We start from the raw sequence: 14,971 nt of genomic DNA, 5'->3' as shown, positions 1-14,971 counted from the left end.
CAAACAGCAAATATTTAAAATGTTTGCTTGATAAATGACTTGCATGACTAATTGGTCACTGAAGTTAATTTAACAGACGGAATGACAAATTGTTTCAGCACTACAGTATACTGTAGAGGGCTAGAATATGATATGATACAAACAGAATATCCTGCCCTGCATACTACATTTGTAAAAGTTGTATTATTTACATTATTCGATTATTGATCATTATTTGAGTGTTTGTGGTGTTGTATTAGACTGAATTACACTGCAAGGTGTTCACGTTATTATGTCCACTCCATTAAGCTGTTTTGTAAATATTCTAATCATTTTGTGCAGGTGATGTTTTTTGTAATGTTTAATCGTCGTTATGCTACTGGCAACACTGAATAAAACCAGAGACATTTTTCCAACATGGCCGTGGTTTGTTCTTGTCCTGCCTGTATCTTCCACAGGGACGGTACACCCGGCGGCCAGATGGTGTCGGAGCAGTTCCGGGTGGACTGGGCCACGGTTCTGGTCAGCAGCTTCAGCACCATCGTCATCCGCTTTGACGGCCACGGCAGCGGCTTCCAGGGCACCAACTTCCTCCACAAAGTCAGGAGGAAACTGGGAATACTGGAGGAGAGGGACCAGCTGGAGGCGCTCAGGTAAAGCTTCTGCTTTAACCGCAAGCACGACGGTGGTCAAACCCCAAAAATCTAACTGAAGTTTAACCGCCCCTCTTTCATTTCTAGGTTCATATCCAAGGAGCCTTACATTGATAAGACTCGAATGGGAGTTTATGGAAAGGTAAGGAGAACACATGCAGCTGTGATTTTAAATTCATCTAACTGCATGACTTCATAGAGACACACATAGAAATTCTTATCATAAAGTATAATTAATTCAGTTATAATTAAGTCATTGTGTTTCTGTGTCCCCTGCCTTTGTTCAGGCCTATGGAGGATATTTAGCCACCATGCTTCTGAGCTCTGAGGAGTTCACCCAACTTAAATGTGGAACAGCAGTCTCCCCCATCACAGATTTTGAGCTATATGGTACAACTTTCTAGACTTTTCTCGCCTAAAGATGCCACGTTCCCGTCTGAAGACGCCCCACCTCTCTAACTGTGTTTCTCCTCTTTTCACAGCATCAGCATTTTCAGAGCGATACCTTGGCTCAAAGACGGATTCCCGAGTATATACGGTAACGTTTGACCATCTCAGACGGACAAATGGAGTTAATGGTCATTATTAAGAGGATGCTGATGAGATACATGTTCTTTTTCCTTCAGATGGCAAATTTAGCACACAGAGCGGGTCAGCTTCTGCAGAAGCAGTACTTGATCATTCACCCGACGGCAGACGGTAACAGACTTATGTTTTATGTATTATTCCTCAATGTTGCAGCGAGTGAAACACTCACTGTTAAACTGTGATCAGACCTTGACGTGTCTCTCCAAACGTATCTTCTCCACTCCCACAGAAAAGGTTCACTTCCAGCACACGGCCAAATTTATCAATCATTTAATCAGCGAGAAGGCCAATTACACTCTACAGGTGAGCTGAGATCACTGCTGACAAATGCACTTAGAACTGTGATGTTTGTTAACGTGTGATGATGTTATGACAAAAGCTCTGATTTCTCAGAAGGAGGTAAATCTAGTTGCTTAATCCATTTCAACGTTTTGATAAATAATTATTCACATTTTTTCAAGTCTAATCCATGTAACATGAGTCTAATGCAAGTGACGGAAGGCAAAATCCATAGATGTAATTTCCTGCTTCCTTGTTGTCGGGAAAAGGGGAATTTCTGACTAAAGATGATTGTAAATTGGGAAGATACCCATTTGATTTATGTAACTCAGGCTGCTGAAGCCTCGTATTCGCCTCGTATTCCCTTGTTCTGTGCAAAAATGCATGTGGATCATTACACTGGAGGAGCTGGAACCATCTTTCTTTTGTATTTTTGCTTAAAAATGAAATAAAAAGTGACTTGCATTATCAGAATTGCTGCAGATTAATATACAGGCAAACAACTAATTGATTATTTGGATATCGTTTCACTCCAACCTCAGAGTTTTAATGTACACATATATGAGAATGTGAGTAATGCTTTAAAAGGCTTAAAATAATTGTGAGCATAAATGTGAGAATAAAAGTCAGGTAATCTGGTTCCAGTTATAAAAATGCGAGGATATGGTGCTTTTTCTGATTGATGTTATTGTAAATTGAGTATTTGGGGGTTTTGGATTGTTGGTCAGACAAGTAAAGCAATCTGAAGATGCTGCCTTTGGCTCTGGAAAATTAAAAATATTGATGTGTATTTTCTTACATTTTATAAACTAAATAGGTAATCAATGAACAACAAGTAAAAGATGAATCGATAATGAAAATATTGTCGGTGCAGTACTATTTGAACCCATTCCTGGGTGTCTGTCTACAGATCTACCCAGATGAGGGACACTTCCTACACAGCGATGGGACACAGCAGCACCTGAGTCAATCCCTCGTCAACTTCTTTGAGGAGTGTTTCCGGGTGCCGGAGATACTGACGGGCGACCAGCAGGAAGAGGACGAGGACGACAGCTAAACGTGCCCTTCCGAGCAGCCCGCGGCCAGCTACGACAGCACAATATGCAACAGATCTTTCTAACCCACACCACCTGCTGCCCAATCAGATTTTAGCTCCACACTGAAGTGCAGCACCTGCATGTGCAAAGGGGCCTCGGCCTACATCCTCTCTCCTCACGTCGTGCTGGCTGCTGGCAAGGAAACCAGCCAGAAAGACAAAATAAATCTCAGACGTGGACAGTCCATCTCTCCCTCCCTCTCTTTTTCTCTCTGCTATTGGAATACATGGACTAGCACTCCCTCTGGTGGACAAATAGAGGATCAACATTGAGCAATGCGTCTCCACTTCAAACCAGGCACATTAATAGAGCGCTTTGCAGCACAAAATATCCCCCGTGAAGGCCAGTTCATTATGTTGAGGTTTAACTTTTGAAAGGCTGCCAGTTTCTGATAACCTTGCCGACCAACTTACTGATTATTGTGTTCATGAGTATGATTACACTTGTTTCTCAGAATTTCTCTGTTCAGTGTCGTGTCTATGAGTGGATGTCTGGCTGCAGCAGTTCTTAGTTGCTTTACAAAAATGAGGGCACAATGTTAAACTTGTGTAGTAGTCCAAAAAACAAAAGTGTCTATACAAAAATGGTATGAAATCATATTTTCCCTCATCATATTCTGAATTGAACTCTTGTTCTGTTAGTCACCGTGCCTTACTGTGGGCGAAATGTTCATGTTAGGAGCCCACGTGACACTGAAAATGAGTAAATAGGGATAGGCCTTGCCTGAACTTTGTGCTCCGTTGAGAACTCAAAACCAGATTGTGATTTTGCTTTCCTCAGAGGAGAGACAGTTATTAGTGAGGGGAATTAAATTCACACCGTATAGCACATTTTATGTCAAAACATGGAAAGAACTGAACACGAAACTGCTTGAAAAGATGGTATTATACTGACAAAAATGTGAAGTATTTAGTTTGCAAATACAGTTCTTGATATTTACCTTCCAAACTGGCATACAGGTGAGTTAACTATGCTGAATTTTCATTATTTTGTGAATTACTTTGTGTGTTAAATGGCTTGACTCTCTCCCCATGTCACTTCTGTTAGTATTGTCAGTGGTTACTAGTCAGCTGATGTACAAAGTGTATAAATCTTATATTGTTTAAGTCTTTACGTTGTATGTGCAACTTGTATATAAAGCATTTTGAAATGTATCTTTAGTTAGCTTTGTTACTTTGCATCACTTTTTCTGTGTAAACCAAGTGTGTGACTGCCCTCTAGTGTGCAGTAGAAGCATTGCAGACATTTTGACTGTCACCATGCACAGCACCAGGACCCTGAAACCGAAGCAGCTAAATGGAATTCAGCCATCATTAATTTCATTATTTACACCTGTGCATACTGTGACACGCCATCATTTCTCAAGAAAAAGTAGCCTGTTGTTCACTTTACAGATGGCACCGTTAAGTGGTGCAAATTTAAAAACATGCTAAAAATATATATTTAAGTGCTTTTTTTAGAATTTTACTTTTGTTTTTGCTCAAATTCAGGTTGGATTAGTGACCTTGAACTGATCTATCAGGTTATGTCTCATGACCCAGTAAAGAGACATCCAAGCAACTACAAACTTCACATTAGTGTATTTCTAAATGTCAACTTCCAAACTTCACAAAAAGGAAGAAAATCAGATCTTATGAGCAGCTGAATACACAATTATCACTAATACTAAAATACTGAATACTTAATGAAATTTAAATACTCCACTTTCTTTGCAGTTAAATATATTTTTCTGAATTCTTGTGCTCTGGAGTTTCCTTTTTCCAGTTTTTAGCCCACACAATTTCAAAAGCCTACTTGTGAGCTTTTTATAGGAGTTAAAACAGGCATCTCAAACCGGTTCCATAAAGGGCCGCGTGGCTGCAAGTTTTCATTCCAACCAAGGAGGAGCACACCAGGCTGGAATCAATTAATCAGCTGATCTCAGTGTTCAGCTGATAACTAAGTGATCCCTTGATGTTGATTGGTTGGCCTGATGTGCTCCTCCTGGGTTGGAATGAAAACCTGCAGCCACGCGGCCCTTTATGGAACCGGTTTGAGATGCCTGAGTTAAAACAAGCTGACAGAAATTTTCCAAAATATGTGTTCAAGTTGCTCAAATTCAGTTGCTCTTTTTGAGATCTACAAATACAAGTTTGCTCAAATCTGACAGGTGAAATCTAGACACCAAAACTCAAGAGGCTTGGACATCTCGGATTGAACTAAATTATAATTGTTCAAAAGATTATGGCCTTTCTTCTCTTATATATACTCCTGTGAGGCTTTTCTACAATGCACTAAAGAAAATAAACATAGACACGCTCTTGCCATTGACAAAATTTATTTCCAGTGTTTCAGGAGTCTGTGCACACCCCTCTAACAATCAGAGGAACGCAGCATTGGTACAAACAGTCCAGCTCAATGAAGTGTTTCCTCATGCAGGGACCCCTCTCCACAGAGAAGTACCAAACTGCCCACGACACCCACACAGGCCACATGAGCATCATCATCATCAGCATCTCACAATACTGTACTTTATCCTGCAATCTGATGGAAATGAAAGTAAAGCAGCTAAAACATGGCATTTATATGTACATTTAAGTTACTTATTTTACAAGGAATATTTAAAATTCAAGTTCTGTTAAAATCAAAAAATGAAAAAACAGGTGAGACAGAGAAAAAAAATGTGTATAAAACATGTTAAGACCAGAGTGGAATGCCTAAGGAATGGAAGCTCGGCATTTTGTCACATAACCTGTAGAATGACTGAGAGTCGACAATAAAAAAAAATGTCATTCACAGTAACATCTTCGTGTCTCAACAAAGACAATATGGCACCCTTAACATTTCATTGTGAGGCACTTCCTATTGTGAAGAAACGTGATTTTCTGATTTGATTACCCATTTCTTTTTTTCTTCAAACTTTTTCTTCCTCTTTGCAGTCTACTGACAGATGTGTGAGCCACGAACACTAAAACACAGCATAGCACTTTGCATCAGAGGGATGTTTGTTCACTGCTCTTTAAACCACACAACTGGGATGAATAAGAACTGTTTCCATTTTGCATAAGTCCAGTGTCTCCTCGTCACCTCTGTACCTTTGGAAAGGCCCCTTTGACAGCAGAGAGCTTGTAGGCAGTCCACACACAGGCTGTACCAAGAACACATTTCAAGTACACCGAAAAATAGGGATATGTACACTTTAGAGTGAAACACAAGCATCTAAAGCTTTTAGTCAGTATTACAGCAAGCATGTCTGTACATTCTTCATTTGGTTACTGAGAGACTCGCTGACTTTGAACATCATAACTTTCTTTACACAAAAATAGTTCCTCTGCAATACTAAAAATCTGAACTTTTTTCACTACTTCCTATTCATCTAAAAGTCAGTTCATCCTTAAAGCCACTTCGCTAAAACGTTAACTCGAGTGCCACTGTTCACACTTCCTTGCACAGACTTCATGGGCTCATTCTTTCATGAGCAACAGGTCCTCTCAGTTTTCAGCATTACAGGGATTTGTATCAGGAGGGAGGATATCCTCCTGCTCAGCCATCCCAAAGTCATAAAAAAAAAGAAATTAAAAAGGTATAAACAACATTTTGTTTCATGCCTTCTACATGAGCAAGCTCAACTATCCCTGTGTGCAGTAATTTCACAAGCACACACACACACACCAGTTACAGACGCACACGCAGACAATTTTTGTACAACATGCTCATTCACTAACATTGGTCACACGACAGACGTTATACTGACAGACTCCCAAGAACATACACATCTCACAGACGGGGAACATACAGTCACACACGTCCAACACTTCTCACAGGTACTGATAAAAGCGCGAATGGACCACCTGGGAACTCGTGAGTTTATGTGGGTGAGCGGTGGCCGAGAGGCTCAGATTTTTACTCTGGGGGACGTCCCCGTTCAACACCTCAGCTGGACGATGAGGGGGGTCGGAGGAGGACGAGGCTCCGAGGTTTGCGCCGCACAGCCCCCCCTGCTGTTCAGAGAGGTCCAGGCTGACCTCGGGATTGCTGGTGCGGTGGCGCTCGCGGGCAATCCAGTCCCCGATGGAGAAGTCTTGAGAGCTGCACTTCGGCTTCAGCTGGTCCACAGCTGACAGCTCAGACCGGGAGCCTGAACCGATGCCGACCTGCCAGTCTCCCAAAACAGACAACTCTGCAAAGTCCCTCTGACCGCCCATGGTGTGCCTGCGTCTGATGTTCTTCTTCTTACTGCGGCCCTCCGGGGACCGGCTCCTCTGGCTGCCCACGCCAAACATGTCATCCACAGACATCCGCAGACGCACCTTCAGCCTGTCGGTAATCTTCAGCTTCCACGCCGGCTCCGCCTTATCTAACTCGCTACGAGACGAGGAGCTGAGGCTGCCTGTGGAGCGCCCTTTGACCGACCCCAACACTCGCGACAGCCTGTTGGAATCTTTATCACTCCAGGCTCCATCCAGTGAAGACTCGCTGTTGGTTTTCTGTTGAGCAGCTTTCTTTCTGGACAACGTATCACACTCGATGAGTCTGTGGGAAGGGAGGGGTCGATGAGTCTCCTGCAGTTCTCGCTGATCAGTTTTTGCGACTGTAAACACAGACAGGTCGCTCTCACTGTCTGTCTCCATCGGCCTCCCCTCGCTGATGAGCTCGCTTCTCTCGTCGTCGGCATCGTCTCCTCCCCTGCTTTCTGCTACAGACTGCACCTCAGGACTGAGGGTGCTGAGCTCAGCTCCCGTCAGGAATGTCATGGAGGAGGTGGTGGAGTAGTCGGAGGTGATGGAGCAAACCTCTGCTCCGAGCCCGCTGGGGCCTGCCTCTGGACCCAGAGCCGCCGTCTTGCCTCGCCTCACTCTGGGCACCGACGCCTGAGAGCTGGTGCTGTTCATCGTACCGAGGTCGGACACTGTGTCGTCATAGTTGGAAGGCGGGTCTGACAGAGAGGACTGGTGAGCCATCGGCATGCGGTAGCTGAGGTTCGGGGAATGGGAGGGTGAGGCGTAGGGGGAGCCGGCTTGAAGGGCGGAGGAAATGTGTTCTGGAGGCAGGGAGGGAGAGGGCTGCGATACCAGGCTGCAAGACAGAGACTCTTTCCTGTTGGGACTGTCAAGCTGTTCCTCCGAGCTGTTCCTGTACTTCTCTTTCTCACTGTTTTCATCTGTCTCCCCCTCCTCCTCTGTCCGGCTGTCCGGGGACCACAGAGGCTGCTGCTGGCTCTCCTCCGGGAGCTCCTTCTTGGGGAACACAGCGTCCAGGTCGTCGTCTGAACTGCTGGGATGAGCTTTGTCCTTGGGCTTCTTACGTTTGCGGCTGGCGAAGAAGGAGGAGCGCAGCATCTCTTTGCTACACTGATCCTTCCCTGACCCCCACAAGCCCTGCTGACATACAACCAAAAGAGCATTAAAAACTTGACAAGACAAGACAAGACAAGACATAGGAATATCAAAGGAATGAAGGATTTATGTGAAACACAAGGGAATGACAAGAGGACATTACCTTTGATTTGTAGGAGTCACTACATGCTGAATCTGTATTAAAGAGAAGAGAGTCATTAGTAAAAGTCTGCCAACCCTCTGACTGGCTAAAAACAATCAACAAGATAAAAAAAGGCAGAGAAAAGTTTATTCAGAGTGAAACTGGCAAACATGATGAGTATGAGAGCAGCTGAATGACAATGAGATATTTTCGGCTGAGAGAGAGAGAAAGAGGAGAGAAGAGCAAGAGAGGACGACTAACCACACTAAGCAGTATATGGGAAGGTGTAAAAAGCGTCAGAAGAGGCCTGAGATGAAGGATGAGAGGAAAGGAAGTGAAAACCCAGCAGTAAACCAGGACACAAAAAGCAGCTCATGCTCATGTATCGATGGAACGACGGCACATCACGGACAAACACGCCAGTCACAGAGCATCACATGTAGCCACCAACCAGCTGTAGGCATTCTTTCCCAACTCAGAGACATCACAGAGGAGAGGGAGTGATGAGTTTTGCTCTGACTCAGAGACTTGAGGGGCCTGAGCTGAACAGATCAGTGAGTGTGTGTCGTGGTCGGTACAGCTGGCGCAGGCAAGCCGTAGCATAACGGAAAGATTGCTCTTACTCCAAGCTAGATTAACTCCTGTGGGGGCCCTTTAACATGTGGCCTGTCATTCTAAACAACATAAAAGGCAAAACAAAGAGTTCACAAAACTTGTCTCTCACTTCGCAAAAGAGGAAAACACATGCAAACTGCAGCTAACAAAGATGAGCAGACTAATAGCCCATTTCGACCAAATAGTTGAAGGAACCGCAAAAATTCAACTCAGGAACTGAGTGTCCTCTTTCACGCATTTCCACCGCATCTAAAAAAGCTTGAAGATTTGTCCATTAATGTGTTGAAGACCATAACAACGCTTGAGATACAATTCATTAGTTATTCGTGTTGACTCTGGCGCTGGTATTTAAATTAATATAACGGAGAGATGCAAAGGACCTGCAGAGGTGAAAAGGCTACAGAGCACCTGTTCTGACAGTAGACGATCTGCTGAGAGTTTAATGGTCAAATATTTCTGTTTTACAACGTACCACATTCAGAGAACTTTCATTTCAGACTCTTCAGACATGACAAGAAATGCCTGAACCATGTCTCCATATTGTTACTAGGGGGGTCCAGTGCTTCCTCATTGTTTGAATAAAGCTGGAGGTAAGTGGCACCTATCAGCGACACTGTGCACTGAAAACTTGCCCTGAGAGTTAAACAGCCATCAATAGGTGCTACTCCTGGAGCAGCCATCGTGACACCACGCACTATGGCAAAGAAACTAAATTGAGTGACTGCATTCACTGGCTGAAACACATGCAAAATTCCTGAATTCCTGAAATGGTTCCTGGGGTGGAAACGGGCTATTAATAAATCTATGTTCAAAATGTGTGTGTCAGCAGATAGCGCAGGGTTGGTTAGGGAGACAGTGTGAGGGACATGTTAGCGGCTGATGTAGGCGTTCTACATATGTAACAGTCGGAGATGTGGAAGTATGTGATGTTTTTAATGTTGAATGAAGACAAAGATTCTGAAATAAGGACATCACAGACAACAAATCAAACAAAAAGACACAAGAGGAGGCACCTGAAAGAAAACACTACCTGTCGAGGCCAATACCACTACATCTACATGCTTGGAGTCCCGTCCACTGCTATCTGACTGCGTGTCTGCATCAACGACGCACTACATATTTAGCGATCTGGCACGTGGTGGTATGTGTGGGTTTGAGTGTAAACGCATGTGTGCTGGGGGAACATCCAGCTCAGTCCCACCACTACGACCCCACCCCTCAGACATCATGACAGATTATACCACATGACCGGGAGAGAACCTGAGGTTGACCGTACCATGCTACTTGTCCTTGCGATCAGCTTTAGAGACAACAAGAGACAGCAGAAGGGCTTTCAGAGAAAGTACAGCAGCATCGCTCTGTATCCCCTCAATTTAGGGTATTGGTTTAAATATGAGACGTGCACACCACAGGAAAAATGACAAACATCGACTTCTCTTTCTTTCTTTTTTATCTTTTTTCCTCCTTTCGCCCAAATTTAAAAGAGCTGCGGGTTTCTGCAGACTAGGCAGCTACACTGGGCACAACACTCGTCCTTCTTCCTACAGTCCCAGCTGTCCATCACTGACAAAACAGAGTCCATCAGTGACATCATCGAGTGATAGACGCCGCCCACTTGGCCTGTGTCAAGATTGGGTAATGTGTGAGTGCTGGACAGGGATAAGGGAGAAAAACAACACACTACACACAGAAGGGCAGAGGTCAGAAGGGTTAAAACTTCCATCGTTTCTTTTTGTCTGTTAGATTTTCTTTGGGAAAGAACATGCCGGGATTGTGTGAGAGACGAGGAGGAGGGGAAGAAAAGAACTGAAAGAAAAGGAGTCGTCGTCTCAACACAGGTAAAGCACAGGGAGAAAAAATGACTTGAGCAAGAGGAAATAAAGGATAAAGCAAACAAATGAACGAAAACAAAACTTGAGGACAATTTTATCTCTTTGGGCAAAAAAAAAACATCAACATCGAAACAAAACAGACTTTGATCCAAAATAAAAAAAAAAATCTAAAAAAAGGCTTAACATACTGCAAGTTATTTTTCACCAATTTTCCAATGGTGAAATGACAAAATATATTCATTGAAAAATTACTGAAAAAGCCTGCTTTAACAGAAACACAAATAAAATTTGGTAGACTTGTTTTTGCTCAAAACATTTAAAATTATGGAAATAGGCATGATGTTCTTTGTCTTAGCATTGAAAACTGACACACTGCTAACACTTAATCTTAAAATGAGTCTATGGCACAAATATTCAACACGTTAATCTACTGTAATAATATTAATAAAATCTAGTATTGCTGTCATGGTAATATCTTTGCTTTGGTGATGCTCCTAAGAGAAAACTCCATCAGATTTACCTGAGACTTCGCCGGGTGAAGGTGCCGTCCGTCCAATGTTGGACAGCAGGTGGTCTATATTGGGCACAGGCTGAGACTGCACTGTGCTTTCCTGCTCAGCTGTGGTCTGCACATGGAGGAAACAACACAGACAAGGACAATAGAGAAAGCAGAGGGAAGATAAGTGACTGAACATGACACAAAAATGGGAAAAGAGATAACAAATACAAAACAAAAGATTTTATTTAAAGCTGAATTAAGTTGAGAGACTAAGAAATTGAATTTACTCTGTTCTGGTCTCCATCAACTCCTGAGGAAAATATCTGGCTCCTGAGCCGCTAAATGCTCTACTATGTTCACAAGCTACTTGCTAACTTTGTCTGTCTGTTGGTGCTGGGCAGTAGTGTACAGCTGGTTAATCTGAGCCTTTTTTCTTAAAACAGCTGCCTGCTGCAGCTGGAAGCAGTGAGACTGAACTAAAGCTATAAACCTGTGGCCCTTAAAACCAAAACAACAAGCTGCATGATGCTACACGGGTCTGAGACACCGCAGACATAATAATATCTATATATAATATTATCTTCTGCAAGTTCATCAATATGAGTGGCACCTTTCACATTACACAGTAATCTGAGCCATTGCTTACAAAAAAAAATATTGATGAGATGTATAAACTTAACAGCATAAAATTAGGTTTATCATAGTATGAGGTGTTTCTTTCATAATCGTGACAAAGGAAAAAGAAAAAAAAAAAGAATTGCCACATACAACAGGTTCCTCATCACAGTCATCAGTGAAGAACCAGTCGTATTGCTGGATAAGGTTCTCAACTATCTTGCACTGGTCTGGCATGTGGTTAACCATGTTGGCCATGTTGTCCTCAGAGGTTCTGACGAGCGTAGGACCAAACACGATTGCCAAGTTACGAGGCTCCATCTAAACGGATGAGGTTAGGACAGATCAGGTTTAATGAAATGATCTCCAATGCGACAATGGATTAACAAAGGATTGTAGAGTATTACCTAATGACATTAACACTGACAGATCCTGTTAGCAGCCATACCTTGTTCTTTTCACAGTTGTCAGAAACCTTCTTAAGGTGAGCACAAAGAAATTTCAGAGTTTCAAAGTGATGATCAGGCAATTCATGGATCTGAAAGAATTGACAAAAAAGGGATAAAGTTTCAGGAATAATCGTATGCCTTAATGTAATGCTATTCAATTAAACTCTGCTCAAATAAGATTTTCCACTCACCAGCCTCTTGAGCTCCTTTAATCTCTCCACAGAGTCTTCTGTTCTGTTGGCTTCAATAAAATCAGCATACTTTTCTGTCAACAGATGAGGGAAACCTTCACTTAGAATCACAAAAGGAAAAAATCACACTGAAAAACCAATGCTACTCGAGTTTTTTGTCATGACTTTCACTGTATTTCTAAAGCTCTCACCATTTGTAAACAGAGGTTCTGGAAGTTTTCGGAAAAAGGACTTCAGTAAACTACTGATGACATTGAGGTCCCGCCATTTCTGCAGAGAAGCGAAAGGTCAGGAGAGCATTATGTTAAAGCAGTCCTTACAGTTCAAATCTGTCACTGCTAATGATGTTGTCAGTGAAGGGGCGCAGTGTACTGTGCAACCCAACTGTCAGTCACTCACATCTTCCTGGATGTCGATGTCAGTCATGCCTTTGCTGTTGAGCTCCTCCTGCATGCTGGAGATGGAAGCGTTGTTCCCGGGGACCCTGTATATTCCTGTGTACTCCAGACCTCTCTCCTCCACCACTTTACAGCACACCTCCACGATCAGAGGAACAAACTGTACAACACACAACAGGAAGACAATAGTAATCACTGACTATTTTGAATATAAACAGCCTACAAATTGTTTGGATGAGCACAGATGTGATCTGCACGTAGGTATGTCAAACATGTCTCCTACAGGTAGCCATAGTGAGCTTCCCTAGCAAGAATTAGTGACCACTTTGGCTGACAAGTTGATGCAATAAGATTATTTTATGTGTAAGAAGGCAACATGTTCACTTCATTTGAATGCTAAACCACACACAGCATTTTCACTCAAACACATGAAGATTGGAGAGTGAGACTCACCCTGTTAGTCTGTGCAGGTGGACAGTCATCCAGCCGCACCCCGAACGTGACCCCAGCTGGAGTCTTTTTTTCAAAAGGCTTCCTCATGATCCCTGCAATGCCAATTTTCCAAGCAGCTCGGTCCCGAGGTGGACTGGAGTCATCTGACAGAGTAAATGAAAAAACATACATATACAATTTGCCCCCTGCTGTTATCAATGGCCTCTGGCCACACTAAATAGAGCTGCTGTCTTTACCTTTCAGTGCCCTTCCCTCCTCTCCTGGTTTGGGCGAATGAGGGCTGTGGATCCTGCCGTCTGTTTTACCTCCCAGGAAGGCTTGTTTGATGCTGAGGGACTGACGGGAGGTTTTGGGGGAGGGTTCAGACCTGCTGCTGGGAGTACTAATAGCAAAAAAACATATACACAAATATTGACATTAGGTTGGCATACGATTAAAATGGGAAGATATGTGCTCAAGTACTGTGACTGAGCCCCAGGGGGCAATGTGGAGCTCTGCTAACCTCATCATGTTGTATTCTTTGATCTTTCGACTGATCAAGTCCTGACTTGTTACAGAAGGATTCTGTAATGAGAGAAGAAACACATTAAAGGCAGTCATTAAAATGAGTGAGTTTCTTCTAAATTAAATACAGGTCAATTTAGATTGCAAGCAATTTCAAATAACTGAGACAGCCTTCACTGAGAGTAATACATACATGCAAATATCTAAAGATTTCAGTTAGATACAACTGAAAATCTAAAGCTATAGCACTTCAGACAGACTGATGATGCGGCTGAAGGGTCCTAAGATAACAAACTGAAAATAAACTGCAGCCAGGCCAATAACTGTACAAATGACACATGTAAATAAGCTTGCCATCTGAGGCAGCTATCCTCTGAACATAAGAGAGACTGTAAATCAGTGAGCATCTTAATATGTAGACTTTTTCCAAAAAATTTGCAATCCAATACCTGAATGAATTGTTGCCAGAAGGTATCATTTAACAAGGTCTAGTTAAAAGGCAGCTTCCTGATTGGCTTTCAGTCTGAAATTTTCATTTCCCACCTCACACTCCACTCCAGCCACCTGTGTTTTTTTGTTCTGCCAAGGTAGAACAAATTTCCAATGGCACCTTATTTTAGCTCTGGTTAGGCGTTTTATAAATACATGCTGTAATCCTCTCCATCTCGCTGACGTCTTCATTGTATTTTATTCAAAGACAGACTTCTCTTCACTTTGTTGTTAACCTGATGGGTGTGCCTCTTATTTCTTTTCAAAACTATGGTGAACTATAGGTCTAAACTTGTTTGTTTTCTCTGCAACCATAAACAACTGAATAGTGCTGGACTCTGCCCCGATGGCATTTTACTGGATGGAATGAGGATGTCTTTTTGGGACTTATGGACCTCTGACAGATACATTTAAAATTTCTCCAGACCTCCATCATCTTAGCTGGAGTTGAGGTTACAAGGGATCATCGCACAGCAAAAATCTTGACTTTTTACACGAGTCTTGCTAGAGCTCACCTCTTCATCTGGGTCACTGTTATCCTGAATTACTCGGATCCAAGTCAGCATGTCGTCCCTCCCTTCTGCCTGGAACAAATACTCGCAGGCTGAGGTGGTGAGTCGCAGCACATTCTTGCGTCTTGTGTCGCTGTAGGAGATGTCAATCAGACAGGCCTTGATGCTGATTCGCAGCGGGTCCTCGTCAGATTGTGTGGAAGCATGAGACACGGCATCCTTCCTGTCTTTGTAGAGAGTGAGGGTGTGACCTTGCAAAACAGCATACATCTGCTTCCACGATCTCATTCCCCCACCAACACGCTACAGAGACAAGAGAGAGAGAAAGACAAATACTTACACATCAACACATCAGCAATAA

General features: G+C 43.0%; 2 protein-coding genes across 2 annotated transcripts in view; one reads left to right on the top strand and one right to left on the bottom strand.

Moving 5' to 3' along the window:
• LOC121614663 (dipeptidyl aminopeptidase-like protein 6) overlaps window positions 1-3,713 on the top strand; it is a 60,606-nt gene extending 56,893 nt beyond the window's left edge. Inside the window, exons 20-26 of the mRNA XM_041948651.1 lie at window positions 438-632; window positions 720-774; window positions 920-1,022; window positions 1,115-1,170; window positions 1,259-1,331; window positions 1,450-1,523; window positions 2,410-3,713. Of these exons, the coding sequence (XP_041804585.1) occupies window positions 438-632; window positions 720-774; window positions 920-1,022; window positions 1,115-1,170; window positions 1,259-1,331; window positions 1,450-1,523; window positions 2,410-2,556 (703 nt within the window). The 3' untranslated portion in view covers window positions 2,557-3,713. The remainder of the gene's footprint in view (window positions 1-437; window positions 633-719; window positions 775-919; window positions 1,023-1,114; window positions 1,171-1,258; window positions 1,332-1,449; window positions 1,524-2,409) is intronic.
• A 1,191-nt stretch (window positions 3,714-4,904) lies between these two features.
• Window positions 4,905-14,971, bottom strand: part of arhgap21b (Rho GTPase activating protein 21b) — a 35,688-nt gene continuing 25,621 nt past the window's right edge. The window contains exons 13-24 of the mRNA XM_041949235.1: window positions 14,614-14,913; window positions 13,608-13,669; window positions 13,342-13,487; window positions 13,106-13,248; window positions 12,654-12,812; window positions 12,446-12,524; window positions 12,255-12,328; window positions 12,063-12,152; window positions 11,768-11,935; window positions 11,021-11,126; window positions 8,075-8,106; window positions 4,905-7,953 (exon numbers count right to left, since the gene is read on the bottom strand). Coding sequence (XP_041805169.1) covers window positions 6,394-7,953; window positions 8,075-8,106; window positions 11,021-11,126; window positions 11,768-11,935; window positions 12,063-12,152; window positions 12,255-12,328; window positions 12,446-12,524; window positions 12,654-12,812; window positions 13,106-13,248; window positions 13,342-13,487; window positions 13,608-13,669; window positions 14,614-14,913 — 2,919 coding nt within the window. The 3' untranslated portion in view covers window positions 4,905-6,393. The remainder of the gene's footprint in view (window positions 7,954-8,074; window positions 8,107-11,020; window positions 11,127-11,767; window positions 11,936-12,062; window positions 12,153-12,254; window positions 12,329-12,445; window positions 12,525-12,653; window positions 12,813-13,105; window positions 13,249-13,341; window positions 13,488-13,607; window positions 13,670-14,613; window positions 14,914-14,971) is intronic.

Source organism: Chelmon rostratus, chromosome 12 (genome assembly GCF_017976325.1).
Source record: "Chelmon rostratus isolate fCheRos1 chromosome 12, fCheRos1.pri, whole genome shotgun sequence".
Taxonomy (NCBI): Eukaryota; Metazoa; Chordata; class Actinopteri; order Chaetodontiformes; family Chaetodontidae; genus Chelmon; species Chelmon rostratus.
The sequence above is the reverse complement of the archived record's forward strand: the minus strand, read 5'-3'. Positions and strand labels throughout refer to the sequence as shown.